General features: G+C 34.4%; 1 protein-coding gene across 1 annotated transcript; it reads left to right on the top strand.

Annotated features, from left to right (window-relative positions):
* Positions 1-2827: 2827 nt before the first annotated feature.
* Positions 2828-27879, top strand: LOC120623827 (glycine receptor subunit alpha-1). Its single transcript, XM_039890087.1, has 9 exons — positions 2828-2903; positions 9560-9659; positions 10235-10389; positions 16437-16592; positions 18236-18376; positions 20706-20935; positions 22251-22391; positions 24247-24432; positions 26822-27879. Exons 2-9 carry the CDS (start codon positions 9562-9564, stop codon positions 26969-26971), a joined length of 1257 nt encoding a protein of 418 aa, XP_039746021.1. The 5' UTR covers positions 2828-2903; positions 9560-9561; the 3' UTR covers positions 26972-27879.
* Positions 27880-27910: the final 31 nt, after the last annotated feature.

The following is a 27910-nucleotide window of genomic DNA, read 5'->3' on the forward strand; positions in this document are numbered from 1 at the left end:
CGATGTGTATGAACCCTCGCGATGTGATGTACCCTATGATAATAACAATTATCGTAGGTAGAGGGTACAGAGCCGAATATATGTTTGGTGTGGAGTCTTATACTCCTGATTGAAGAAATTATAAATTACACTATACAGATTCTCCTGCTTTTCGCGGAGTATAGCAAATTAAGCTTAATTTTCATAATTTATCATGGATTTCCGCAAAGTAACTTATTTATTTATTATAATGGATAACCAACAGTAGAAACATTAAAACTTGCTCTTTTTTTTCGGAATGAGTCACATAGTAAATGTTTAACTATTTACAAGTTATCACAGCATGCATTAAAATGTAAAAAGTCATTCTTATAAATTATTTACAATTAATTATTAGTCTGTTAATATAAACCTTTTAAAGTATAAATATTTAAATCTAAGTTACAATGAAAAATTTAACTAAATCAATTATTAGGAAACAAAACAAAAATGAATTAAATTAAAGTAACGCCTGCTATCCAATACTACATTATGTTTATAACAGGTACGTAGGTTACAGACTTTTATGACACAAATACCCACACGAAAGAAAAGGTAATACCTTCGCTCCTTCAGTTACCATTTTTAAAAGTTTTGTGGGTACAAGGCAACTAAGTGAATATAATGAAGTACGGGTAGCCGTGCCCTCTGTGCTACTACTAACATCCACTGGGATCACCAACCCGTCTGCCCAGCGCGGCGATTATGGAAAAAAACCTCTTGGTTTAGCCCAGCATTGACTATAGGCAGTTATAGGCTCTTGATGATTTATTTATTTATTTATTCCCATCTTACATTTTTGTCATTACAGGAAAAAGTTATCCTAATACGACAATGCAGCATGTTATGTAAATTTTAATAATATAACTATAGTGTATATGATAAAATCCAAATCGCTATATTTGTGAGTTCACTCAGAGTGCAACAAAATAAATCCGTCTTCTCGGCTATCACATTGAGGGTACGGAGTGCGCGCGTCAGTGGCGCCTCCTTCAGTAGCTTGGTGCGCCCGTTCGGCACCGCCAGCAGCGATAGCCGGTGCCTCCGCGAAACATACCGGTCCAGCGGCGCACGCAGGCTTACCAGGCTATGAAGACTATGATAAACTATAAATAATAAAAATTTAAACGAGCGAGCGAGCAAGCGTTTGTGGTAGCTGAGCGCGTTGCATGCCAGTGTAAAATGGCATGTCCTTAAAGAAGATAATGTAACACGATGCTTAGTTATTATCTTTTAACGTTTTGTAGTAATATTATGAAAATTAAGCTTAATTTGCTTTATACTCCGCGAAAAGCCGTAGGAAACGGTGTAATCTGTACAGTGTAATTTATAATTTCTTCAATCATTATACTCTACACCAAACATATTTTAAGCAATGTACTCACAAGTACAGAGCTTGAGAGTATATTGCCGAAGATCTGGTTAGAGTGGAGTATAAAGATTGATAATTTTCATAGTTGGTTTATCATGGAATTTCGCATAGAAATGCCTGCATCTATCCAATACGCTTTGTTGGTACCTACAACCTCAAAACAAGCAATCGAAGCACGCTACGTTAGCATAATAACAAATTCGTTGACGTCATTACATAGTTTACGCTGCCAACTTATGACCAGTAGTAGTGACCCCGCAGTGGAAACGGTATTGTAAAATCCTATAAATACCTCCCTACAAAGTTTGCGATTTCAAAAGTATAATTACCATATTATAATTACTATTTTAAATACTAATCCAGTGCTTTGTTATCGCAAACTCCCTAAAATCGAGGGTGGGATTTAGACCATTATTCGTTGTACCGAATATTACGAAACCTTGACACAAGACGATATCTAGATGAGTGACTGATTATGAAAGCCTAAGGTTTATTCCTTGCGTCGAGAAGATTAAAGGGTCCGTACCATTTATCAATATGAATCCTGAAATTTCTTCCGCTATAACTACACAATATGCCCGTTAGTACTTCGTTTGCTTGGCTTATACAGTGGGCTATCAAATACAAAAAAAAATATTATTATTTATTTATTTGTTTTTAAACCCGGACTATTTATTTATCACCTTTGGACCTTATAAGTGAAGTTCCTAGTTCGGCCGTAGAAGGGACAATTTAGTACTTCAGAATTTAGCCTGGCCTGTTTGCTAGTTACCACCGCCGCTAAGCGATTTAGCGTTCCTGTACGATGCCTTGCCGTGCCCATACCCCTAATCGGTTTCTACGTGACATCGCCGGCACATCATTGTTGCTAGGATGGTAGCCAACCATTGTCAAAGCCTACCATCAGACCAAACCGGAGAAAATTCAGAAATAACATATAAATTCCCACCTTACCTGCCTTGCTATTCAAAGTTCGTGCGGAAAAAAAGGATTTATTTTGTTTAAATCTGTGATAATAAGTCGCGGAGGTACGTTAAAACTGACAGAAGCAATCAAGATTAAAAGTGTATCTTTGTGGCGTGATCCCGCTCGATCGCGACGGTCTAGAGCTGACAATAATAAAACTATTGTGATTGAGTTTGACTGTGTACGGCCCAACTATGCGATCATAATTTTAATAGGCTGTAAACTTAAATCCTCCGAATTTTAAATAACGGATATTGATAAGGTACCCGGCTAGATTTTAATTACGTAACCCAATCTTGTTAAGTATTTAACACAGGATGGTGAGGAATTCCCATTTTGTTTAATATCACTTTTTACTTCATTATATTCACTATAATGGGAATGCAATATTTGTAAAATTTTCAATTAATTCCATAGCCAATGAGTCGCTATACTTTAATAAATAAAATGAAACCTTTCTTTTATTACAGGCTGTGCAATGACGTCACATCAAAGAGAAATCACACGCTCAAACCGAGAGTAGTACTGCCGGAAAATTATGTCAAAGGTATAATTTTTTTTCACTGTTTTCGATAAATAACCAGCAGGTCAGCACCTGGCACACGTTTTCCTGTCCAAATTGATAATGGTCTAATGATTTCATACAAAATTCCCGTATAAAAGCACTTGATGAGCAAATATCTCATATTTCCAATTTATAGGTCATTAATAACGTTAAAGCGGTGATAGCCCAGTGAGTAGGACTTCGGCTTCAATTTCGGGGGTGCGTGTTTGAATCCCAGCACGCACCTCAAACTTTTCTAAGTTATGTGCGTTTTAAACAATAAGAATATCACTTGCTTCAACGGTGAGGAAACCTGCATACCTGAGAGTTCTCCATAATGTTTTGAAAGGTGTCTGAAGTCCATCAATCCACATTGGGCAAGCGTGGTGGAGTACGACCTTAACCCCTTCTCATTGTGGGAGGAGACCCGTGCCCTGTAGTGGGCCGTAATATGATATGATGATCATGATGATGATGAATTACGATAACATACAAACATAAATAATAATACAAGCATTTAAAATAAAAAAAATAAATGAATCCAGCTCCAGTTCAGACGCAGAATCCAGTTCTTAAATGGCTTGTTTACTAATAAAAATCATTAAATTTTTACGATAGATTTCGCTCGCGTTCTTTATTCGCTTTCCCGTGCGAACCATTTGTTTTCCTGGAATAAAAAATGACCTTATGCTACTCTCCATCCTTTCAACTAAGTCTGTGCCAAAAGTCTTGGCTAAGTTTGGTTTGGTTGCTTATTTAGAACGTGGGGAAGGACAAACAAACGCGCTCTCGCATTTATAATATTAGGAATGGTATAGATAGCTCTCAAAACGTCAATTTCGGTTCAATGGATGTTAGTAAAAAACTCCCGTGTGAATCCTTTGTTTTCCTGGGATAAAAAATGTAGAACATGGGGAAGGACAAACAAATCGTTGTCGTAACTTTATGTGGCGCCTAACGTTGCTAGTCGTAACATAAGAGTTCATAAAATGTATTTTTTTCTCTAGGAATTACCTAAATCACTAGGCAACCGATTAAGGCTATTCCTACGTTTAGTAAAAACTGGCATTAGTCTTTATTGCACAAAATAACGAAACAAGAAAAAATGAAATTCGTCGAAAATATAGAAACAATAATTCACACACGTCTACATTCGAGGCCTGCTGCTCTGTAAATTTCTCCCTCATATGTAAGAAGTGTTTCAACAAAAGTGGGATATTACTAAGCTGAAGATAATGATATTTCGTTGGGGGAAAATGATGATTATTGGTCATGAGTAAACCGTGCCAACAAAATTGTTCTTGTCCATAATTTGATCGTTTCTCTAGCTTAAAAAACCCGTATGTTTCCGCTAAGGCAACTAACTATTCCTACTATCTTGACGCCCCAATTAAAGCTAAATTTATATAAATTTCTTCTAGAACTGTTTTCTGAAAATTGCTTTGGCTTTATGACAAGTAATATGTTAATTAACGTTACTGCTTACATTATAATAACATGACAAAATAATAAAATATTGTTTAGTTTATGTTGCCTTACTTTACTAAAGGTGGTGGGTTTTCGTATTTTTGGTATTTTTTATATATATAGAAGAGATATCTTCGTTTATATATTTATAAATAAAAATAAATGACACACTAGCTCTAGCACAGATTCCGATCTAATTAAGCTGCATCTTCCTCAACACCAGCAACGAAATAGCGAGTGCTTAGATTTTATAAGACACGGAATGGAGAAAAGTTTTCTTATGTTAAACATTAGATGAAAAATAATAATAAAAAATAATCTTTTAAAATTGGATAAAGTTCGCCTTCTGAAGGTCAGAAACATAACTACTGAAATGGTATGCTAGTTACAGATTCATCTAAGAGAAGTTATCTAACTATAGTCAACGATCCACAAAATACAGGAAAACGACAATGATGTGGATGTGTAATTGGATTTGAAATTAAACTCTGCAGTACAGGTAATAAGGATCAAAATCGAATGTAATATGTAATTGAGTGTGCTCGTGTATCCGTATCTCAATCGAATCTCATTTAGATTGTGTAGTTGCTGACAGATGCCAGCATCATTAGGCTTGTTATGACTAATACGCTATTTTGTCAAAAGACCCGACTCAACTTAAATGAATAGTTCATGACGTCATAAATCAATTTTTTTATATATTTTGTGGCAGCACTGAGGTAATAGCTCTGTAGTTAGGGCTTCGGTCCCGAGTTATGGGGGAACGAGCTCGATCCACGCCACGCACCTCTAATTTGTCGGATAATTAAGCAATTAAAATAATATTTGCTGTTACGGAGAAGGAAAACATCGTGAGGAAACCTTTATTCCGGATAGATACTCCATAATGTTTTTAAAAAGCTTCTGAACTCTGACGACCAGTTCAGGTGTTGCACATAAAGTGTTGTTTGAAGTTGCGTGGCTGAAACGTGGTCAACGAGTGGTCTACTTGTCATACTTATAGTCATTATCGTCATCATCATCAGGGCACGGGTCTCCTCCGGGGTAATGAGAAGGGTTTAGGTCGTAGTTCACCACGCTGCCCCAGTGCGGATTGGCTCTTTCCTACCCATACTTCGTATAAACTTCAACTTCAAACGATAAAAAAGCTTGGGTGTGAATTGCTCTAGCTTCATAGCTGAATATAAATTTATTGTGAGATGGTGATAACAAAAAAAAAATTTTACCCGGCTAAGTTTGTAGTGGTCTCTTCTTAGACCATGGCGCGTTTGGAACCCTCGTAGCTTTAGGTTTAAGTTGGCGAACGAAGTTATCACCATCCCCTTACAATTATGTAAACATTTATGTATGAACGCTTCATAAGTGCCTGTGATAGGCCTACATGAATAAAGAAATTTTGAATTTGAACTTGAATTTAAACCACACTTTTTTTAAATGCTTCAACATCATTAATATCCACGCCCATTTGTCCACCACGCTGGCTAAGTGCGGATAAGCTTTGAAGACGATTTTGGAGAACTCTCAGACATTCAGGTTTCCTCGCGATATTTTCTTACACGGTTCAAGCAAGTGATATTCATTTTGTTGACAAAGCAAAATGAATATCACTTGCAAATTCTTCTTGTCTCTGGACAGTTTACGCACGTTAGCACGTCACTTATTGAGTGTCATAATTTCCTATTGTCGCTCGCTACTCCAACCATCCAAGCTCATTCCAGAAGCCTAGCATCCCGCCCAGGTTGCTGAGGACTTCCGGCAAAGTGGTTACAAATCACATAATATGGAAAATACGAGGTGCGTGTCAGGTTTCAAACTCGGCTCCCCGATAGTGAAGCTGAATACCTTAAGACTAAGCTAGGTTCTTTTAATATTATCTGTAGCAATTTTAAAGTGAAAACAACTTTGAATTCCAATGTTAGATATTTTAAATTACACCATACATATTGTCCTGCTTTTCGCGGAGTATAGCAAATTAAGCTTAATTTTTATAATATTTCAATGTTAGATTTTAATTTAGTTTTTGCTGTTCATAACTTTTAGCTATTAATCAATGTTTTAGGATTAAATCAAAAATCAGTGGACTGTTATGGTCTATACGAAAGTGGTGACAGCTTAGTGGCACTGGCGTGCATAGAGGGTATGCACAGGGTATGCAGATGATAAAAATTTAAGAACTTCTCCAGTACGAGATTTAAAAAACCCAAGGATAGGCATTGTTAGTGTTATAAAAAGCCTACCCTTAAGTATTTATAGCTCGTTTTGGAGATTTCCTTCAATTTATATTAACTGCATACCCTCTATGCACGCCACTGCTTAGTGGCTAGGGCTTCCTAGAACATCATGGAGAACTCTAATGCAGGTTTCCAAATAATGTTTTCCTTCACCGTTAAATAAACTGATATTTTAATAACTTAAAAATACATAACTTAGAAAAGTTAGAGGTGCGTGCTGTGATTCAGACTCGGCCCCCCAAAAGTGAAGCCGAAGTCCTGAACACTGGGCTATCACCGATAAAGTTTTTAATAAAATGTTGTAATATAGTAATAAATATGAAAAATAAGAATATGTTAAAGACAATATTCGTACGAAATATAAATATATGTGTGCCTCAAAATAAATGTTACAGCGAAAAGTACTTATTATGCTTGTGGTATAAAAACTGTTAACCAATTACCACTTGTGGTAAAAAAATTAGATGGAAATCTATTTAAAGATAAGTAAAAAATTTGGTTGATGAGTAACGAATCTTTTTGCAGCAGCATTTTATGTGTTGAGATAGTCATATGCAAAATAAACTCGTATTACTTATATAACAAAATTGCACGTCAGAAAGTTGCAAACTGTTGGAACTTTTCCTATTTACGACACCAAAAACCTGTACACAGTTAAAGAAATAAAAAAATATTCTATTATATTCTTATAAAACTTGCTTTAGCGGCCAAGAAAAACATTGTGAGGAAACCTGCATGCCTGAACCTGCATACTTCTCAATCTGACAGGAGACCCTGGCCTTATTGTAGACCGGTAATAAGTTCAAATGTTGATGATGATACTAAAAGATATATTATTCGATCTATAATCTGTAATTAATCAATATATAAAACTTAAGAGTTCATTTGTTTGACCGCGTTAATATAAGTTCCTTATATTACGCGTTTTTGCGTTTGAAAGCAGATTAATTAGCTATTGGCTTAGATTAATGAATGGCTCCTAATGCAGTGGAGAGCGACCATTATTTGAGGCAATGCGTACTAAGGCTACATTTTTATTACTTGTTTAAAATCCGCGCATACGAAACCGCAGAGCACAGCTAGTTTAGAGATACAATTACTAAGTACCGCTATCACAGAAAAAATATCCCTATCATATTTTCCATATGACTATATTAAGAAGGAGAAGAAGAAGAAGAAACACTTTATTGCACGTATAACATACAGTAAGGAGTTTATAGTTAATAACGTAGACATGCAAAGGCTCTTATAGGCAACCTTACAGTTACAGCAAGAGAACGGGATAGCTCCAAGAGATTTAATATATAAACGTAAATACCAAAATGTATAGATACAAAATCATATATATAATTTAAATAAATAAAGTACCTAACGCTTAATCAAAGAAGATACCTAGACACACATTTACCGACCACCAATTGATTTTCTAATCGATTTTTACCAGGCAACTCAACTGGTATATTTTTGTATTTTAATTTTTAAATTCTCTAATTTATATTTTTTTATCTGTCAAGTGTCAGTTTACGAAACCCCGTCTCGCCGAATCAGTGTCGTACTTTAGACGATATCTTAAGTCGTTAGACATCACATAAGAGTTTATGAAACAATTTTTCCCTGGGAAACACTTGCATCACTAGGCAACCGATTCAGGCGATTCCTAGGTTTAGAGCAAATCTTGTATGTAGGCTACTGTTAACCAATATTGTGAGTTCAATTCATTAAATAAAGTAGTTCTATAATAAGTGATCTGATACATTATAAATTTTTAATCTCTTTGGTATAGTGGAACTGACACTAGGCACCCAAAAATATTAATGGATACATTACCATACTTCTGATTAATTTATTTTTGACCTCTTTTGTATAATGGTGTATGTTCTGAAGAGTTATTTGCATTGATACCTCCTTTCCTGTTCTCTAGAAACGCCGTAGAAATTAATTCTAGCCTCATCATCTGAATGCTTGGTATTCTTCTACTATTTGAAATACTGCAACGTTATACTGTTTCGATATTCGAAAATGAAGCAACAACTCCGATCGAGTCTTAAACTAAAACGAACCTATATACGTCCCTATTTTTACACGCTTTATATTAGCTTCACCTCTATGTTTGTATCTTTGTAACCGACTTCTTTGTAATAGATTTTGACCTTCTTCAAACGGTCTGATTAATTTCAAACTTTGTTGATATATTGAGGACCAAATCAAAGTAGTGTATTGTCATATCACACTAATTAATAAAATTATTCCATTTTTCAATTTGCAAAATAAGAAGAAGAAGAAACACTTTATTGCACGTAAACATACATATAGGAAAAGAAACATTCATGAAACAGTAAACAATGTAGACATGCAAAGGCGGCCTTTTTGCTGCAAGCAATCTCTTACAGGCAGCCTTTGTAGAAAGGACTTAGAGCAAGAGAATGGGATAGTGCCAAAAGTATTGTAATATATACATAAATACTAAAATGTATAGATACTAATACATAGATAATTTAAATAAATATACGTAATATATTAGTATAAAATATGCATAATATATATAAATATATAATATACATAATATATAAAAGTAGATAAGATTTTTGTTCATTTATTTAATTTTCATCTATAGTCGATAAGGCAGGAATGATGTTAATTTAAATTTCCAACCACTATTTAAGCTCCAAATTTAGGTAGAATGAGGTAACCAATTTATTTTTGTTCCAATAAAAATAAGAGTTTAAGAAAAAATAAAAAACACGCTTTTATAAACTAAAAGGTAGGAATTAGTTTGGTTTTTTCACCAAGCGTGATTTTAGGTTTTTTGAACTATTGATCTATTCTGTATCCATAATACGTTTCCATGAAAAAAAAATCTCTTGATCACACTTTTTCCGCTTTGCAAGTCAAGTCGCAATATCTACGTACTGAATGTGCTACTTCAAAGAGATTCCTCATTATTTTTTTTCTTTTTTACAGAAATGCGTCCGCCATCTCGCAAAGGGCAACCAGTAGTTGTGGAATTCAGCATATACGTGGTTGACGTTAATTCCATTAACGTTGAAGACATGGACTTCAGGTGCTAACATTTCTAATCTAAATGTTATTGAGATTTTTTTTCCGTGAGTGGAATTCTTATTAAAACGTTAATTTTAACGGAATTGTATCTATTGGAAGAAAAAAAAGGTTTTTTTATTATTAAAAATAACTTACTAAGCCAAAAACCAAAATGTTTTGCGGTCTTCTTTAATAACTAGTTTTAATAATCTTTTGGGCTAATTAATTAATTATTTATTCATTTGAAATTCCATTACAATGTCATATACATATCGAATTTGCATGACGATGTAAACAAGTTATTCGGCAAATAATTTCTAATCTCGTACAAAACTTTAAACAGCAAATGTAGTAAAAGACAGAATTTTTTTTATTTTAAAAGTTTAACGCTTTTAGGAAGATGTTATAAGACAAAAATGTGATAAGCTCTTTTTAGTTTTTTATTTTCGCTTAGCATTTAATCTCCAAAAATTATTGTTATCAACTAAGTTGTTGACACTTTATTTATATTTATAGCCATAAATAACTATATTACTCTGTAAAAGTACTGTTTGCTTCCCTGAAGAAGCTAATAACTAAACATTCATTCAATTTCAGAGTGGACATGTTCATCAGACAAACGTGGGTTGAAAGTAGATTACAACTTCCCGAGGACATTTTTGAAGAAGGCGACGATCATGTCACTTTACCTCCTGAGTTCTTCGACAATCTATGGCATCCCGACCCTTACTTTCTTAATTCTAAAGTAACAGGTACGTTAAATACGTAGCGGCCGGCAAGAGGCATTGATGGACGAACGCATTCACACACGTTAGTCCACCAATGCCTAGTTGAGGTCAAGGCTTGTAACGTACTTTTCTCAAACATGTCTTTATTTGAACTAATTTTGTATCATACAATTACTTTTCAAAATCAATAATAAACAACGAACAAAATTATTTTACCCGCATTGTTCATTTATCAATGAACTGATTTACATTTGGGAGCCAGTTCTAAATTTAAATAAAACTTTTGATGTACCTCTTTGGTTGCTACGTTCTCGTTTTAAATTATACGGCAAATATATATATACAGTTTATTATATAATTTATATCGCCACTAACGATATCGTTTTTCATTAAAAAAAATCCGGTCGTAAAGAAATTTCAATTTATATAGAAGAAGGCTGTCAAAATAATGTTCAAATTTCCTAGCACGTTTGAGAAAAAGTAATTTATATGTTATAAAGAAAAGCTAAAGCTCCGGCCACCATGTTTTAAACTGGATTTTCTCGGGACGTTTGCAGGATTTCTCTTTTGCCTTTGAAACCTTCGGACTTTGTCCACAGGGTTCCGTCTTAGTTTTTTATGATTAATCTAAAAGTTGTTCAACTAAGCTGAGATAGATGTTATCTTACCTTTGTTAAATGAAGTTTATGGATTAGTGTTATATCAAGCCATGTATGACACCAATATATGAACATTTAACATGATAAGTTGAAACTAACATGACTTAAATAACCTTTTTTATATGCAAATAACTTTTTTTTTAAAATAAAGGTTATTATTTGGCTTTAAAATTTTCACCCCTGATTTTGTGTGAAAAAAAAGAAATGTGAACTTTTTTATCTTTATTTTAGGAGCTTTTTACTAATGCTCTTCGCAGGGATTTTGTTGATTTTTATAGCCGCAAACCGTCCTAACCTCCTCTAAAAGAGGGTGTGCCAAGGGCATTGCTACGCATGGAATCTGGGCAATGGTCTCCCTATGCGCAAACAGACACATTCCATTAATAAATGATATACGTCTTCTGATCTACCGCGGTCAGGGCAATTAGGATTACGTCTGAATAGATATCTACGGGCCTCATAAGAAAGCTCAGAGTCACTCAGCGGGCGCTGTAGAGAGCTAGTGTCTCTACATGATCAAATCAGAAATGAGAAGATCCGTAGAAGAACTAGAGTTACCGAAATAGATCAACGAGTCGCGACGCTGAAGTGGAAATGAGCAGGGCACAGATAGACGTTGGGGTCTTAAGGTGATGGTGACCCCACCCGGTAAACGCAGCGTAAGTAGGCTTCTAACGATGTGGACAGAGACATCAGGCGAGTTGCTGGGAGCCACTGCAGGCAACCAGTACAGGACCGTGTATTGTGGAACTGTCTACAAAAGACCTATGTCCAGCAATTGACGTCAATTGGTTGAATTGATGATATTGATGTATAGATAGACAGCGTGCATAGAGGGTATGCAGAGGGTATACAGATAGTATAAAATGAAGAAAACTCCAGTAGGAACTAGTTATAAAAACTTAAGGGTAGGATTTTTATAACTCTTACAAAGCCTATCCTTAAGTTTTTAATACTACTGGAGATTTGTTTCCTTTTATATTACTTATCTTCCCGCTTAGTGCATACCCTGTATGCATGCCACTAATGGACAGATGGACAGACGGAAGAAGTCCATATTTACTGCTTTTGTATGGGTTGGACGAGAATGGTGGCTGGTTTGCCAAAGGATAACGCTTAAGGGGTAACCTTAAGCGTTATCCCGCAGATTAAATATTAACTATAATAAATTCTTCAGATCTTGAATGGAAAGATTTGTTTCTTTACCATATTAGAGCTGACGTTTATGATGTCTCCGAATACATTTTGTGCCGAGTCCCCATTCAATGTCATTGTGAATAAAGACTGATTAATCTTAGATCGTTGTTCATTCACTAAGTCAGCAAAGTAACACAAGTTAGCCCTCGACTGCAATCTCTAAATCGTTAAGTAATAGTATTTTGTAAGTTTAATTGAGCAAAAAAACTTCATAGCTATTCGACTTTATGTCACATTTGTTAATAAGACCATATGAGGTTATTTACACCATTTTAAGGCTATTTTACTCTTACAATAGAATCAGTACCGAAGTAGTTGTTAGAGACTCTCCTCTTCTAACTCCCTAACAACTTAGTGTAGGAGTTAGGTAACAAGTCGAGAGGGAGGTCAAGTTACCAAGACTATCAGAAGTCCTAGTACCTAAAGAGCGATAAATAGCCAAGATTATATTGTGTAGTACCTCCCACATACACTACAATTAATACTTTTTTATAGTTATAATTGATGGGCCAAGTTGGTAACGGCACTTTGAAGGATCCTACGAAGTGTTGCTCTGTTTCAGGGCGATCTGCTTGGTCTCTTAGTTCTTGAATGAATGAATGAATATACTTTTTCATTGCAAAAAAAGTAAATAAAAAAAGAAAAGTATAACAAAATAACGTTTACAAATTGGCGGCCTTATGGCGATTTCTTCCAGGCAACCAATAGCAAAGAAAACAAATTCAGAAAATAGTTTCGTGGTGAACATATACTCGTACATATAACTACCCATAAATTAAATATATCATTACTTAAATAAAAATATATAGTATTTTTGTATCTAAAGACCAATAAATAAATAAGTTCTTATTATAGAATACTAAAATGTTCGTTGTTTATCATGGGCTTCCTCAAACTGACGTCTGCTTCCATTTTCAACTTGTTTACTATCTGTTTTTTTCTAACCCGACTACAAAACTCTGTCAGCTTGTTTTGACAGAAACTTAATCGGTGATTCTAATTAAATTTTCAATTTTAGGACGAGCGTGCCATTTTTGTCATCAATCCGCTGGTACGATAGTACTCCTATATCAATATTTTATTCAATCACAATCTTTGAAGAAGCACTCTTACAAACCAAATAGCTTTCACCATCGTACATTATTGGATTATTGTTTTTGAAATGAAAACTTCTTTTTGCGCGTTGAGCACTTTATCTGTGACAAAAATTATGGAACTGGCGTCATTGTCACCGAACTTTTTCCATGAGCTATTTGTGTTCTGTGTATATATTATGTGTACTTTTTGTGTGAACGAAAAGCGTGAAACTCACTTCATCTTCACTGCATGGTTCTCATGAGCTATATTGTGTATACTTGTACTTTTTAAGTGAACAAAAAGCGTCATGGATTCTTGATCATACATAATTCTTTATAAAAGAAAAATAATTCGAAAATAATAATCTAATAGCTCGACAATACAATACACAAGTTACTTTATTTCTATCGGCAGTCCCGAAAGACTGACTCACTTGTTTCATTTTTTTCCATAGCTGTCACTGAAAGTGTGAACTTTTTATTGAATCTTGATACTATATTATACCTACCTATCATTGATTAAGTATGTTAATATACAACGTGTAAATGAAAATCGAAATAATATTTGAAACGCTTTATAGGTACATGTGTACTGTTTCTGAGATTTATCTTTTAAACCAAAACTCTAATGGTCTTTGAATAAACCATTGCCATAGTTTTTACTGAAAAAATCAGACACAGCCCTCAGCAAAATTAAAATCATGTGACCCCTGTCACTTTATTAGGTACGCGTTGCGTAGTAGTACCTATACTATGCACGGGTCGGTCTTTTATCTTCAATAGGGTTGTTATAAGTAAACACTGACAATGTTATGAATTAGTCTGTATGGAAAAATAAATATGCTTATATTGATTAATTACTTTTACAGGGTGATTCCTTCAACAATTTTTCGTAATTCCATTACACGTTGTATAGTAAGTGAAGCCGATTCCGATTATAATCACAATCATTTGTGACCTCAACAGGCGTACATTTTATTAATCCATAAACAGCAATATGAATGTATAAATAAATCAAATTATGTGAATACAAAAAACACTTGTCCACTAACATGCCGGGTTATGATGATATATTTTTATTTGTCCATTTGAATTATGTTTATACGCGTTTTGGCTATTTTGTGGGCTTATGAAATATTCGACTATATAGCTACGAAAATAGGCAACGGTAAAAAAGGATCCAACATAAGAACTTAAATTTAAATATTTGTCCACATGCTACAAACTCACGAAAAAAAAAATAAAGGGCTGTAGCTCGCAATTTTTTTTTTCACGGCTCACATCTTCTGTAAAACCAACAACGTTATCGTATTTTAAATTGTTAATTGATAATATTCATTTATTCTTAAAATCAAACCGAGCGAGAGAAGATGTATTTATTGCCATTTGTACATACAATAATATATATTTAACATAATATATATTGAATACATAATAAAATTGTAATCATCAATTACCTAATCGGTACACCTAAAATATCTGGGTGATTATGAAGATCTATCTGAAAAGCCACATATCTTCAAGTATTCGAATATTAGCTTAAAATATGTGTCGCTAGTGTTATTTAGATAATACACCTATCGAATAAATTCCGAGAATTGAGTAGAAAATTCCATTTATTTCATCCGTTTCACGTGTAACGTATAATAATTCCCATAGTCACGTTTTACTAGATTTGTTCCTTTTATATATATATATTATGTACCTATATAATAACTTAATTCATATCTATATGATGTGTATTTAAAAAAAAAATACAATGTTGCTAATTCGGTAATACAGAAATCCAATACTAAACTTCAAGATGGACGACAGTGACTGGATAAAGATTATTATTTACTACAGTTCTATACCATGAATTAATAATGACTTCTATTCTAAAAAATGGGAAATGTACCAGCATTTTCAATCGCCAGACTACCATTGGGTTATGGTCTTTCGAACAAAATGCCGGTTCCATTGTCACTCCCTTTTCAAATTGTTGAGCTGTCTGGTAGTCTGGCAAAGTGAGGAAAACGAACATAATCACGTAGATAAACTCATAGCTAGCAGTTTTTTCCATCGTGAACAGATTAGACCCTAAGTTTTCATGATATCCTGGTCCACAGATAATATTTTGAAAGGTGTTTCAGTATCTTTCAAACTTTATCAATTTGGTTTAGGATACTGGCAGGAGCACCATTAACACTTTATTCAATTTAAAGGCACACGATATGTTCACATATTTATCAATTCACTCAGCTTAGATGAACAATTTTATATGAAATTTTGTATTTTTGTACACTTTTAAAGCACATATAATCAAACCGCACTGCAAAAGTTCTTACAATAATATTACAGAGGCTAAAATTCTCAAAATGGTGAAGCTACTTTTTTATTTGCTTTTGCGATCAGTATCGTCACTGACACAACACGGAAATACCGTTTGAATATGGTATAATAATTATTTATGCAACAGCTGTATAAAAACGGGTATTAAAACATGAATATGGGTCACACAAGGCGAACCTATAATACTATCACATAAGTATTTTAGTACCTAATTATCACCCGTTGCATACAACTTTTGTACACCCACAATTTGAATCCTCTATGAAAGATTAACAGTTTGCATTAAAGCAGCCAGTCCTAGTAACCTAATATCATCAATTACTTTCTTGACTTCTCTGGTAATAGTTTGTTGGAAATATATTTTACAGCGTTTAAAATATCCGGCAGTGTGCTGTAAAAACTTGAACCGCACTTTTTTTTAAAAAAAGCAATATACTTGTAAACATCAAAGAAAAATATCGGGGGTTCGAATAAGCTAATAACTTTTTTTTTAACACCGCTTGGTGATTTGTTTTGGAAAAGCACGGGAATGAAAATATCCTTTTTTTAATACAAACATAGGAGCTAAAATTATTATGAAATTCGGTACAACATTATACATCAGTTTCGATGATATTATGGTTGTTAGGACATAAGGTGTTTTGATGTAATGATCATAATTGCTTCGAATTGGTTGCAGTTTTGTATCATCCCAAAAAGATATTGCAAGATCACTCTCTGTAAATAATTCGTAAATCTTTCAAGTGCATCGAATGTTATTATTACCGTCTAAGAAAGGAAGCTGTCTTACCAATGAATATATTTCCAGAGATCGCGGAGTTGACGCACAAGTTCTCCTCGGTGACTCTATACAGGAACCAGACGGTGCGGTATGCGGCACGCATGCATGCGATTATCGCTTGCCAGATGGAATTCCAACTCTATCCCATGGACATACAGTCATGTCCGATTTACATTGAGAGCTGTAAGTTGTACAAACTAACTTACTTTTTAAACCTTAAGCACAACTTCGCAAACACATAAATGTAAATATTTATTAAGCATATTATTTTTATGTATTTTGTATATAATATAATATCTTCAAATTATATGTTGTATGTAGAATCTTTTTTTTTTTTTTTATAAACTTAGACACTTTATTTTACCGAGACAGTACGCCGCAAAGTCACAGTTAGTATATTTTCATTCATCTTCTATTAGCTAAATCGAAAAATGCTAAATAGTTTAGTTCCGGACCCGGAAAAATATAATATGTAGAATCTTGTTAATATTTAGATATATAGAATGTAGTATATAATATTAATTTTTAAGATATATAGTATATGGTATTTTTATTTGACCTACACTACAATAAAATCATCTTACTCACATCCTGGGGTAGCTGGAGCTCTTATAGAGATATGTGTACTTTCCTTTGTACACTTCATGTATCATATGTTTATAATAAATAAAACATACCATAAACGCCAAGATCACTACTCAGTCGTTTTAATTTTGTTTTTGTTGCTATGGAAGAGTGAGGGCTCCTGACACCGCTTGTTTAATGCTTACTAGTAGGTCTCCAAAACTTGTATCTTTGAACTTGAACACTGAACTACTAAGCTTTTATTTTTCATTGTCATTGTCATTTCAAGTAGGCTTACTTTTTAAGCACTTTTGAGACATCATGTCTGTATATTTGTAGTGACTCTACCGCCGGTTCGGAAGGCAGACTCTACCATGAAGAAGCCATCAAGAAACTTAGTGGTTGTCCTTTTTCCTTTCTTGTGAGAGATGAAACAGCAGCGGGATGCTTTCAATTGTAATTAATAGCTTGCCGTAATAGATATGTTTTAAATTATTTAACACATTCTTTAAACTCAAGATTACCTTAGGAGTCTAATTAAACTTAACCTCACAAATGACTTCTGTATCCATTTCTAGCATGTCGTTTGTCTCAGAGAAAAGATCAATATTTTGTCCTACAAATAGGTAACTACCTAATCGGTTTATTTCTCGGTATGATTTATGGAATTCTATAATTCAAACACATATAATATTATGTAAGAAATCACAGAGAAGGAGCATGTAAATTTAGCTTGCAAATGCGGTCTTAACCCGTAAGCAATGTATTGTATATTATATTCTAGACAGCTTTTTGCGAAAATTTGTAACGGGCTGGCGCGGCAATACAATTTGAGCCTTACATATTAATATTTGGAATAGATTAGAATAAAAAATATATCTTTATTCCAATAATAATACTTTAAAAAGATAAATAAAATCTAAAAAATCAACAGAGTTGACTTTGTCGAAGTTTTGTAATACTTAATACCCAATAATTCTTATGGAAGGTTATAAGTTAACAACATGACGCTACGACCCTGGGAGTTTAGCTTTTAGGGCTCCATAGCGTTGGAAGATATCTGCTTTAAAATTCGCTAGATTCTACCCGAACTAACATACTCGTACATGCATTGCAAGTTAAATAAAAGGATGTAAAAAAGTCAGATGGATAGCTAAATGAAAATAAAATAAAGTGGGCGGGCGATATGACTCAGTGGGTGGTGGCGTGTATAATGCGAAGAAATCATTTCCTTATATTTATCATGATTTTCGTTCTTCCAGTTTCCTATAGCAACCAAAAAGTAAGATTCCAATGGAGCGAAGCTGGGGTAACAATAAACCCTGAACTAAAGTTATTGCAATATCACATTGGGGAGCCTTTGCGGTTAGAGGAAACGAATGGCTATATGATTGATAAGGACGGTAAGTTTTGTTATATTTTAATAAACCAATATAAACTAGGTCTTTTATATTAATCATTTTTTATTAGTTCATTATTTAGGATTTATTAACTTGACGTTCATTTACTATTCAAAATAATCTAAATAGTCTTCTTCTTAGTCGTAACACTCTTGCCAGAGTGGTCGTGGTCATCACGGTGGGACATTGTTTGTGGTAGTTGTTACTCGCCTCACGATCATTCGCCATTTCTCCCGGTTTGCAGATAGTCTGGTACACTCATGCAAGGGACCTCCCACTGAAGATTTGATTTGATCGGTCCATCGCATGGGTGACCTACCGCGTGCTCTAGTGCCTTCTACCTTGCCCTAAATAGTCTACCCGTTATAATAAACAGGGTTAAATAAAAAAACAACACTACAAAACTAACAACTACAATGTTCTACGACTTTTTTGTAACTAAATGTTTTGCGAAATATTAAACATTTTACATAGGTAATCTACTTCTTATCCCTCTGTGCGCGCGAACCACGACTCCATCGATTTATGAAAAGTCGTAGAAGTTGTTATTTTTAAGAACTACAAGGCCGTCACCTTTCTGGTTTTTTTTATTTAAGCCTGTATAATAGGAAATATTAAATTGACATTTGGGAATACCAGCAGCTTTGCCCGCGTAGAATTTCTGATACTTCTCGAGATTAAGAAATGTTATCGCGATGCCTACGACATATGCTCGTATCTAGAATGTAAACTGCATGCAAAGCTTAAGCAAGTAAAAGCCAGAATACCAATAATCCTGAATAAAACTTAAAACATTAAAATCTTATCTCATACGAAGTTTTATCTCCCATTTCACCCTTTTGGGGTAAACAAGTGTTTCACCACAGATTGTAAATCTGTGGTGAAACACTTGTTTCTTAAATTTTTACCACATGCCCAAATACCAAGTTTAATGAATAAACCATGAGCAATTACAAATTTTGCTATAAAATTTATGTTCCTATTTAGTGTTATGGTAAGAATTAAAATAAAATCTATCTAAGTAAAACTCTGTGGCAACATAGAGTTTAACTAAGATAGGTTTTATATGGCTGCAAATTATTTATCTGTCGGGACAAAGCCGTTGTTTTTATTTAGTTATAGATTAATAACAATCCTACACTGGTATAATTTAATTGTAAACTTATCTTTCATGTCAGATATATTCAACTGTTGAGACTTAACGGGGCCGCATTACTTTTCTGTATTAATAAAGAATGAAAATAATAGTAATAAAACTAACATATTGCTTTGTACATTTGCATCTAGGGTCTAGGACCCTAACTTTACTTTCACGCTGCATTAATTTATTCCAAGAAAGCCTTCAATAAATTTTTATTCATTACCTTATAATAATTAAGTTAGTACTAAAAGGTATTTCTATTATAGAACGCAATGACAAATATTTAACTGAATAAGATTGAATTTTAGAGCGACAACCGATACCTTTTAATAATTAATATCACCTTCCAACGATTTTAATGTCAACGAAACGTTGGTATATTCGGTAAGGTACTTTAATTGTGGTTAAGAGAAAATTCTGTACCATGATGCCCTGGCGCAACGGTGACCGCTGTGAATTTAAGTAGGAGGTCCCGGGTTCGATTCCTGGCAGAGGCAATTAGGAAATTTATAATTTCTGAATTTTCTCTGGTTTGGTCTGGTTGGAGGCTCTGGCCGTGGCTCGTTACCGCCCTACCGACAAAGAATTGTCGCTAAGCGATTTAGTGTTCCGATGCGATGTCGCGTAGACACCGATTAGGAGTTTAACTACCATACTCTTTAACAGGTTAGCCCGCTGCCATCTTAGACTGCATCATAACTTATCACCAGGTGAGATTGCAGTCAAGGGCTAACTTGTAGTGAAATAAAAAAAATATTAATTTTTGAATTAGAGTATCTGAAAAGAAAATCAGTAGTTGTTCATTTCTAAAATTAATATATTATTAGAGATATTTCCCCGTTGGCAAACTTTTATTTTACAAAATACTAGCTGTTGCCCGCAAATTTGTCTGCGCTTGTTATGGGTTTTTAAAAATATTCATCATCATCACATCAACCCAATACCGGCCCACGATAAAGCACGGGTCTCGTCCTTCATTGAGAAGTAGTTAAGGCCGTAGTCCACCATGCTGGTCGATTGCGGATTGGTGGACTCCACACACCTTTGAGAACATTATGTAGAACTCTCAGGCATGCAGGTTAATTTAATTGCTTAGCTCTGCTCGAATTTGGTCTCCACGAAAGGATTGCCGAAGCCATATCCACTAGGCTATCACCGCTTTTTTTTAAATATATAGAACTTTATTTCCAGGTAACTTTTCAAGGCTGGTGGTCTACTTTAGATTTGAGCGTCAAATCGGTCACCACCTGATACAGACCTTCGCGCCATCCTCTTTAGTAGTTATGCTCTCCTGGTTCAGCTTTTGGCTAGACTTGGACGCAATCCCGGGAAGAGTCACGCTCCTGGTCACATGTATGTTGACTCTGGTCACTATGTTCACCGGGCTGAGAGCTGATATACCACCAGTTGCTTATGTAAAGGTAATACATATTTTTTATATGCTTCTATAACTTGAGTTAAATGAGTGTAGATATACCTCTTGACCTAATCTAGACTGCTTCGTCCGTCTAGTGGTTAGAGTGTTTAACTATAAATCACGAGGACCTAGATTCAAATCCCGGGTTATTATCCAAAAATCGTTAGGCATTGTATTTGATACCGAAGGTAATATAAGTTCTGCATTTACCTAAGTTTATTAATTAAAACACGTTTAACAAATCGTGGTTACTACACGATTGATGAATTCCTTAACGACAAGGCTGCTTGGAAGCGGGCCACTCCGCTCTCATCTCTCACAAAACAGAAAAATTATAAAGATTGTTAAACTTTAAAATGATGTTGTAAAAGAGCAATCTGCTGAGTTTCTTGCCGGCTCTTCTCAGTGGAATCTGCCTTCCAAACCGGTAGTAGAGTCACTACAAACAGACTGACTTGACGTTTCAAAAGTGCCTATTAATTAGGCCTACTTGAAATAAATGAGTTTTGAATTTTGAATTTTTGAATTAATTCTGTTAAAGAATATTCAGTCAGACGGCGCAGGGTGTAACGGTGAGACTCTTAAGAGTTTGTTGAACACCTTTTAAATTGAACATATAAAAATTTAAGAAGTTATACTTATTTTGGCTCGTTAGGGAAAAAATATGAGAGTTGATATTTACGATGCGCGCACACACCGTCACGAAAAACCGACACGCTGAAGTTAGCTAATGTCAACAATTTTTTTTCAATAAAAGGTTTGACACTGTAAACTTTGAATTGTCAAAGTTTGGATGCTCATTCCGGTGATTTAATTGATTCAATTGTACAAACAAAAATCTGAAATTTTAATGATGAAACTTGGTTTTCCAATATTGAGATAACTAGTAACTATAATAAATCTTTCAATGTATTAAATACCTTTTTCTATTGTTAGAGTAGTTTTTTCTACAAACGCAGTGTAAGGCGAAAGATAAAAATTTTAAAAAGATTTTTATCCTGTTACGCCAAAGAAGTATAGCTTCTATCGCGTGTACATAAGTACACACACGTTGTTTTGTATTGTTCGATTAAATAAATAAAAAATATGTATGTTTATATATTTTTGAAACCTGTAGTATGTCTCTATGAACTTCGATTCGATTTTAGAACTCAAATCCGTGATTTCAAATACTGAGCCACACCAATTGAAATTATAGGATGGAATATTAAGTGTGTAAACAATTCAACTGTGCTAGCAACTCATCTTGTATCAAAATTGTATCCACTTAAGTTTTCAGATCGAAAACTATTTGTATTGTTAATCGTTCCATTTCTCAGGCTTTAGACCTCTGGATGGCTGGTTGCATGATGTTCGTATTCGCGGCACTCGCAGAATTCGTAGTGGTCAAAGTCCTAGACAAGCAGTACCAGATGAATAAATCTAAAACTCAGGAGTCGATACCAAGAATCATTCCAGTGGTAAGAATTGATAAAACTATTTGACATATATATCATTGGTTTCCTACTTACGTCATTAACCTGGGTGTCTTTATAGTCTTCTAACTACGTTTACTTATTCGATAGCGTGAGAGTTGCCTAGAATTAGTATGGAATCGAAGGAGTGCCATCTAGTAACAAAACTGATTCCTAGTGAACGTCTGTCATACAGAGAGCCAACAAAACCGTCAATACAATGTTGTGATACTGTTTAAACGGTAGCGGCATTTACCACGAGATCAAAGGTGTCAAACTGACACAGTTTTTATTATTTTCTTTAGTTGTAAAAATTACCTGCTGGTCTAAAGGCCTCACCCAATTTGATGGTTTGCCCATAGTCATTGAGCTGGGCAGTCGGGTCAGTGATCACAGTAAATGGTAGTAGTAGCACAGAGGAAGCTGCATTCTGATCTGCCGTCACCACACGGCCTATCTTTTCACTATACTGTGCTAGGAAATTGACATTAAAATCGTTTAATCATTTTCACAAATGTGCATTTGTGGAATCCGGGATAGGAAAAATTTTATGTCACTTTTCGGCCCATCGGCCAAGTTTAAGAATAGGGGTAGTATACCCCTATTCTTAAACTCATCTACATTGAGCTTAAGCAAGCCAATTGAAACACCCACCAGAAACCATCAAATTATTTTCTACACTAATAATAATAGTTGGTAAGGATTCCAATGTATTCAGTTCTGTTGAACGAAAATACTCGTAGTTCAATCACCTTATTTTTTGTAAGTAATTGGAATTATCTAATTTTTTTTTAATTGTCATACAATGGAAACATTTTTTTTGAGTACTTACTTTTTAATGTAGTGTTGAAAAAAATAAAAACATATACAACGAAAATCTCTATTTATTCTTTATTTATTTTAATATATAGTAGAGTTACACTTAACATCTTTTTAGTGTTTAGTATACCTACATTGAAAATAAACTATATAAAACATCTAAGAAATAACGGACTAAATTTTGTAGTGATTTCAAATACGTTTTAAAACTCGCACCGCTGAGCATGTAGTAGAATATAAGTCGTTGGCTGTCGCGTCGATTTTCTTAAAGTACTGCAAAAGTGCTTATTTCGCAAGTAGTCTAGTCGACAAGTTAAAAATGGTACAAAATAGAGATACTGCTCTTAAAAATATGTGCGATAGCTCATTGGATCCGTAACTGCGCCTAGAAAAATGTGCACATTAAAAATTGAAAAAGTTATAAACAATTGAAGATGAAAAAAATAGCATTTAATTTTTTGCCAATATTTCATAAACTATTAATATTTATGAAATTTCAAAAAAATCTAAAAGAGGAGGAAATTTCCAATAAAAAAATATCGACTCCCGGAACTCTATCTCCATTACATATAATTTTAATTTAACGCTGAAAATAGGTCTGCGCGCGACATTTTGAGATTGCACGCGCGGCGTCAAAAGCGTGTAGTGTAATTAATTAATTTATTTAAAGTATTGAATATATGTTTTTAAATCTTATGGTGTGTTCTGAACACTATTCATAATTTATTATAGATGGAAATTTTACTGAAAGTAAATTTTTCAATAAGTTAAACAAATTGTTACCTAACAACATTTTCTCGAACTTCCGTCTTAACTGTAAGTGAAAAAAAATATTTAAATAATAGTTGTAAAAAACTTTAGCTTCGTAGAGTCTTTCTTACATACATACTTAACAAGATCGTTTTCCACGTACCATCTGCTTGTTCCTTCAACTGTTAATATTAAATAAAACTGTGCTACCTCTACCTGTGTTCGTTGTAAGAATCGCGAAGTTATCTATCTATACTTCTAACCAGCGCTTTCTAGATTTTTCCTTTTACAGCGCCTTAACGGTGAAAAGGGCTCATGTGGTACGGTAGCTGCATGGGAAGGCAGTGGGGTGCGGTGCCGAAAGGTGGATCTAACTTCGCCCACGTCTCCTCCCGCTACGACCCCAGTGGTCCACCCGGCCCCGGGTGCCCCCACGGCACACATGGTCGGTGTCGAGAGGCGACAAAGCATATTACAGGTAATTAAAAGCCAAAATTAGGTGTTTTTATTATGAGTGTCTCGTCTAAGTCTATTATTTACCATTTTCCCTTGAAAGGAGGATTTTCGAACAGGAAAATTTTATTTAGTGATTTAATTCGAAGTAGTGGTCTATTTCAAAGCGTTTGAACTTCACGCTTTACGTAACAAGATAATAGTTTTTAATTTTTTTTATTTTGGCTGCCGATTGGCGCAGTGTTCAGCGACACTGCTTTTTGGGTCCAAGGCCATGGGTTCGATTCCCACAACTGGGCAATGTTTATTTATATATTATGTATAGAAGTGCGCACAAACGATCATTTGACGAGAAATATTTTTCTGTTATATTTGTGAATCTTTATTTTGGTTTTGTATTGTAGTCATGCAGAGTTTATATTGTGGTTAAGTCTACTTAAATAAAATCTATAAGTGATGATAAGAGAGACATTAAAGTCTGAAGTCTGTTAAATATTAATGATCTCTAGTTTAGAGAATTTTTTGAGAAGATTTATGCACAACCGATTAAACACTGATACTAAGTATATGCGGATTAAGTATAAGGAATGGATGTGAGAGGCGAAAGAACACATCAGAGGATAATTGCGTGCCTGTGTTAATTGTAAAGTACTGAGTAGATAATTGGATTATCATGTTCGCTTGTTAAACGTCTTTTCTTGTATCCGATTTTGTATATCTTAATTAAAATTACAATTACCTTAGTGGTATAGCAGTCAGTAGCTCAGCTACGTAACCCGAGGACCAGGGTTTAAACCTGGGTCAGGACTAAATATGTTCATTGATTATTTTTCGGTTTAGAAGTTCTTAGTAAGCGTGTTAGGATAACAGTGTTGGCTCGGTCTACATGCTACATGGTACCCACCATAGTTTAAGCTATTAGAGCTTAAACCCACCATGCTGCCCCATGCCTCATATTATACCTACCCGCTGACTGACTTCCCCAAAAAAAATAACTTGAAATAAGCTAATTGAATGAGTATAGTAGTATATATATATATATATATATAAAACTTGTGACTGTCAATTATAGACAAATAATTTGCAATAAAATAAAATTGCGACTATAATTAAAGATCTAAGCTATCCTATCTCTTAAGTTGGACCAGACTGCTCACGGTGTGCCAATTTAATTTAAAATCGGTTAAGTAGTTTAGGAGTCCATCGCGGACAAACATCGTGACAGGAGATTTATATATATTAAGATATGTACTGGCATTATAATAAGCTTTACCTTTACCTCGATATTTCGTAAAACACAAAACGTCAACATCGATACAACGTGTTAATGAAATTAGAAATATTCCTTCACAGGCTTTAGAGGTACGTTATTTACCGTTTCTGAGAATAATCTGTGAAACCGAAACGCTAATAGTTTTCGGCTAAACCACTGACATAGTTTTCACTGAAAAAAAACACATACATCCCACGCAAAATCAAAATGAGGTTATTCCTGTCAGTTTATTAGGTACCTGTCGCGTATAGCTATGGTAGTATGCCAGTGTCAGTCTTTTATCTGCAATAGGTTTGTCAAAAGTAAACTTTTAATAAATGATTTGGAATTCGTTTGTATGAAAAATAAAAATATGCTTCTTTTGATTTAAACTTATTTCAAAGTGATTTTTTATGACATATACTTGCACCCTTCAACAGTATTTCGTAATTTGTTTATACGTTGTTTTTATATTTTATGGTAGATACGTATACATGAGATATAGGGCACGGGTCTCCTAGAAAGGAAGCTCCACCATGCTGACCTAATTACTTATAACGCACATAACTTCGATAATAATATGGAAGTGCGTGTTGGGGCTCGAAAAATTACCCCTGACTAGCTGTTGCCTGCGTTGTTCGTTCGCGTTTATTCCGTTTTTTTATCATTGCTCTTTTAATCATTTTAATCTCATTTTTCATGTCCTTTGCGCATAATAAGTGCCATCTACAGGCTTACTTGAATTAAGATATTTTTTTACTCTATAAATTCCATGGGAACGGTTTGTTTTTCTGGGATAAAAAGTCCATCATTATTTTAAATAACTCTGTGCCAAAAATCAAGTCGATTTCTTAGTTAGGGCGTGAAATAAGTGTAAACTAACAAATTCACTTTCACATTTATAATATTATTAATGACTAGCTGGATACCCGCGACTTCATTCGCGTGAATTAAGGTTATATTATTCCCGCGGTTACTCTCTTATTTCCCGGGATAAAAGGTAGCCTATTCCATGTCAAAGGCTGCTACATGCATGCCAAATGTCATCAAAATCCGTTCAGCCACTTTTACGTGATAGAGTAACAAACATCCAAACTTTCACATTTATAATATTAAGTAGGATAAAGATTCCCTTCATGAGATCCTATAATTGGCTTTTCAGGTAGCTTGGGTCGACGCAGACACCGGTCAAGAGAGAGTGCTGTGGCGTGAGATAGATAAACTGTCCAGGGTTGTGTTCCCCGCGCTCTTCTTGCTCTTCGTGACAATGTACTGGCCTGTATTACTCTTGAAGACCAAGGCATCTTCATAACAATGCGTAGGATCAGCCTAATAAGGTTTACGCATTTCAAAACGCCGAGGTCTCTGGTAACCTTAGTTTATCTATTGGTCTGGTGTACTAGGGCCATACTAATTTTCCCATTATTGAGACAAAGACTCGTCTCTCGTGATAGAGACTTATGAACCTTTGACCTACGACGCTATTCTAGTGTGGCTAAAGGGATGTAAGAGGAAACCTTGGTGAATTCAAACAGTGAGTGATTGATGGACTCAAATAAATTGAAGTTATAGACTTGCAATAGAAATCGAATCGATGGCTGTATATGTTATTATCTTAGGTAGAAGTGAGTGTAGATACAATTCTTATTAAATTAATTCACTGGCTACTGATTAGAGGATCCATCGGTCCCAGGGGTATCGATGTGTCAAATAGCGACTTAGATCCGTATAATCAGCATTTGTAGACCAAGAAAAGAGCCGCTGGACGTAAGCAAGTAGCACAAAACCGTAATATGTTGAGACCCTGCATCGAAAACGACGTAACGACGATAAGAATTAATGGCCTTATAATTGAAAAATATTGCTTTATTTCATTAAGGTCAATGCAATTTCTTATAGATATTAAATGTACTAGTAACAGAGTATTTATTATTATATCGACTATTGACATATTTTTAAGAAGAAATTTGACGGCACTAACAGAGTTTTTAACGATAACACTTTTGCCCCCTTACAAATAAAGATTGTGTAGCGGGTGTATTGAGTAATCTTGGTTTTATCTGTTTATCACCCCTACTTTGGCAATTTTCAATTTTATAAGTAAGGGGGTTAGTTAATAGAATTATGTAAGTATATTTTTCATTGCCTTCAAAAATAAAATAACAAATGCATCTAAATAAACGTTACTTATACTTTACAGATTTTCCATTTGTTGATGTCTTACATGCATCGTCAAGTATTTTAAATTAAA

This window comes from Pararge aegeria, chromosome 5 (genome assembly GCF_905163445.1).
Source record: "Pararge aegeria chromosome 5, ilParAegt1.1, whole genome shotgun sequence".
In the NCBI taxonomy this organism is placed as follows: Eukaryota; Metazoa; Arthropoda; class Insecta; order Lepidoptera; family Nymphalidae; genus Pararge; species Pararge aegeria.

Bases quoted from the DNA above. Each gene is read 5' to 3' on its own strand.
- LOC120623827 (XM_039890087.1), top strand. From the start codon at position 9,562: ATGCGTCCGCCATCTCGCAAAGGGCAACCAGTAGTTGTGGAATTCAGC. The intron at 18,377-20,705 runs GTAAGTTTTGTT...CTTTATTTCCAG, and splicing joins CTATATGATTGATAAGGACG to GTAACTTTTCAAGGCTGGTG. The intron at 20,936-22,250 runs GTAATACATATT...TCCATTTCTCAG, and splicing joins CACCAGTTGCTTATGTAAAG to GCTTTAGACCTCTGGATGGC.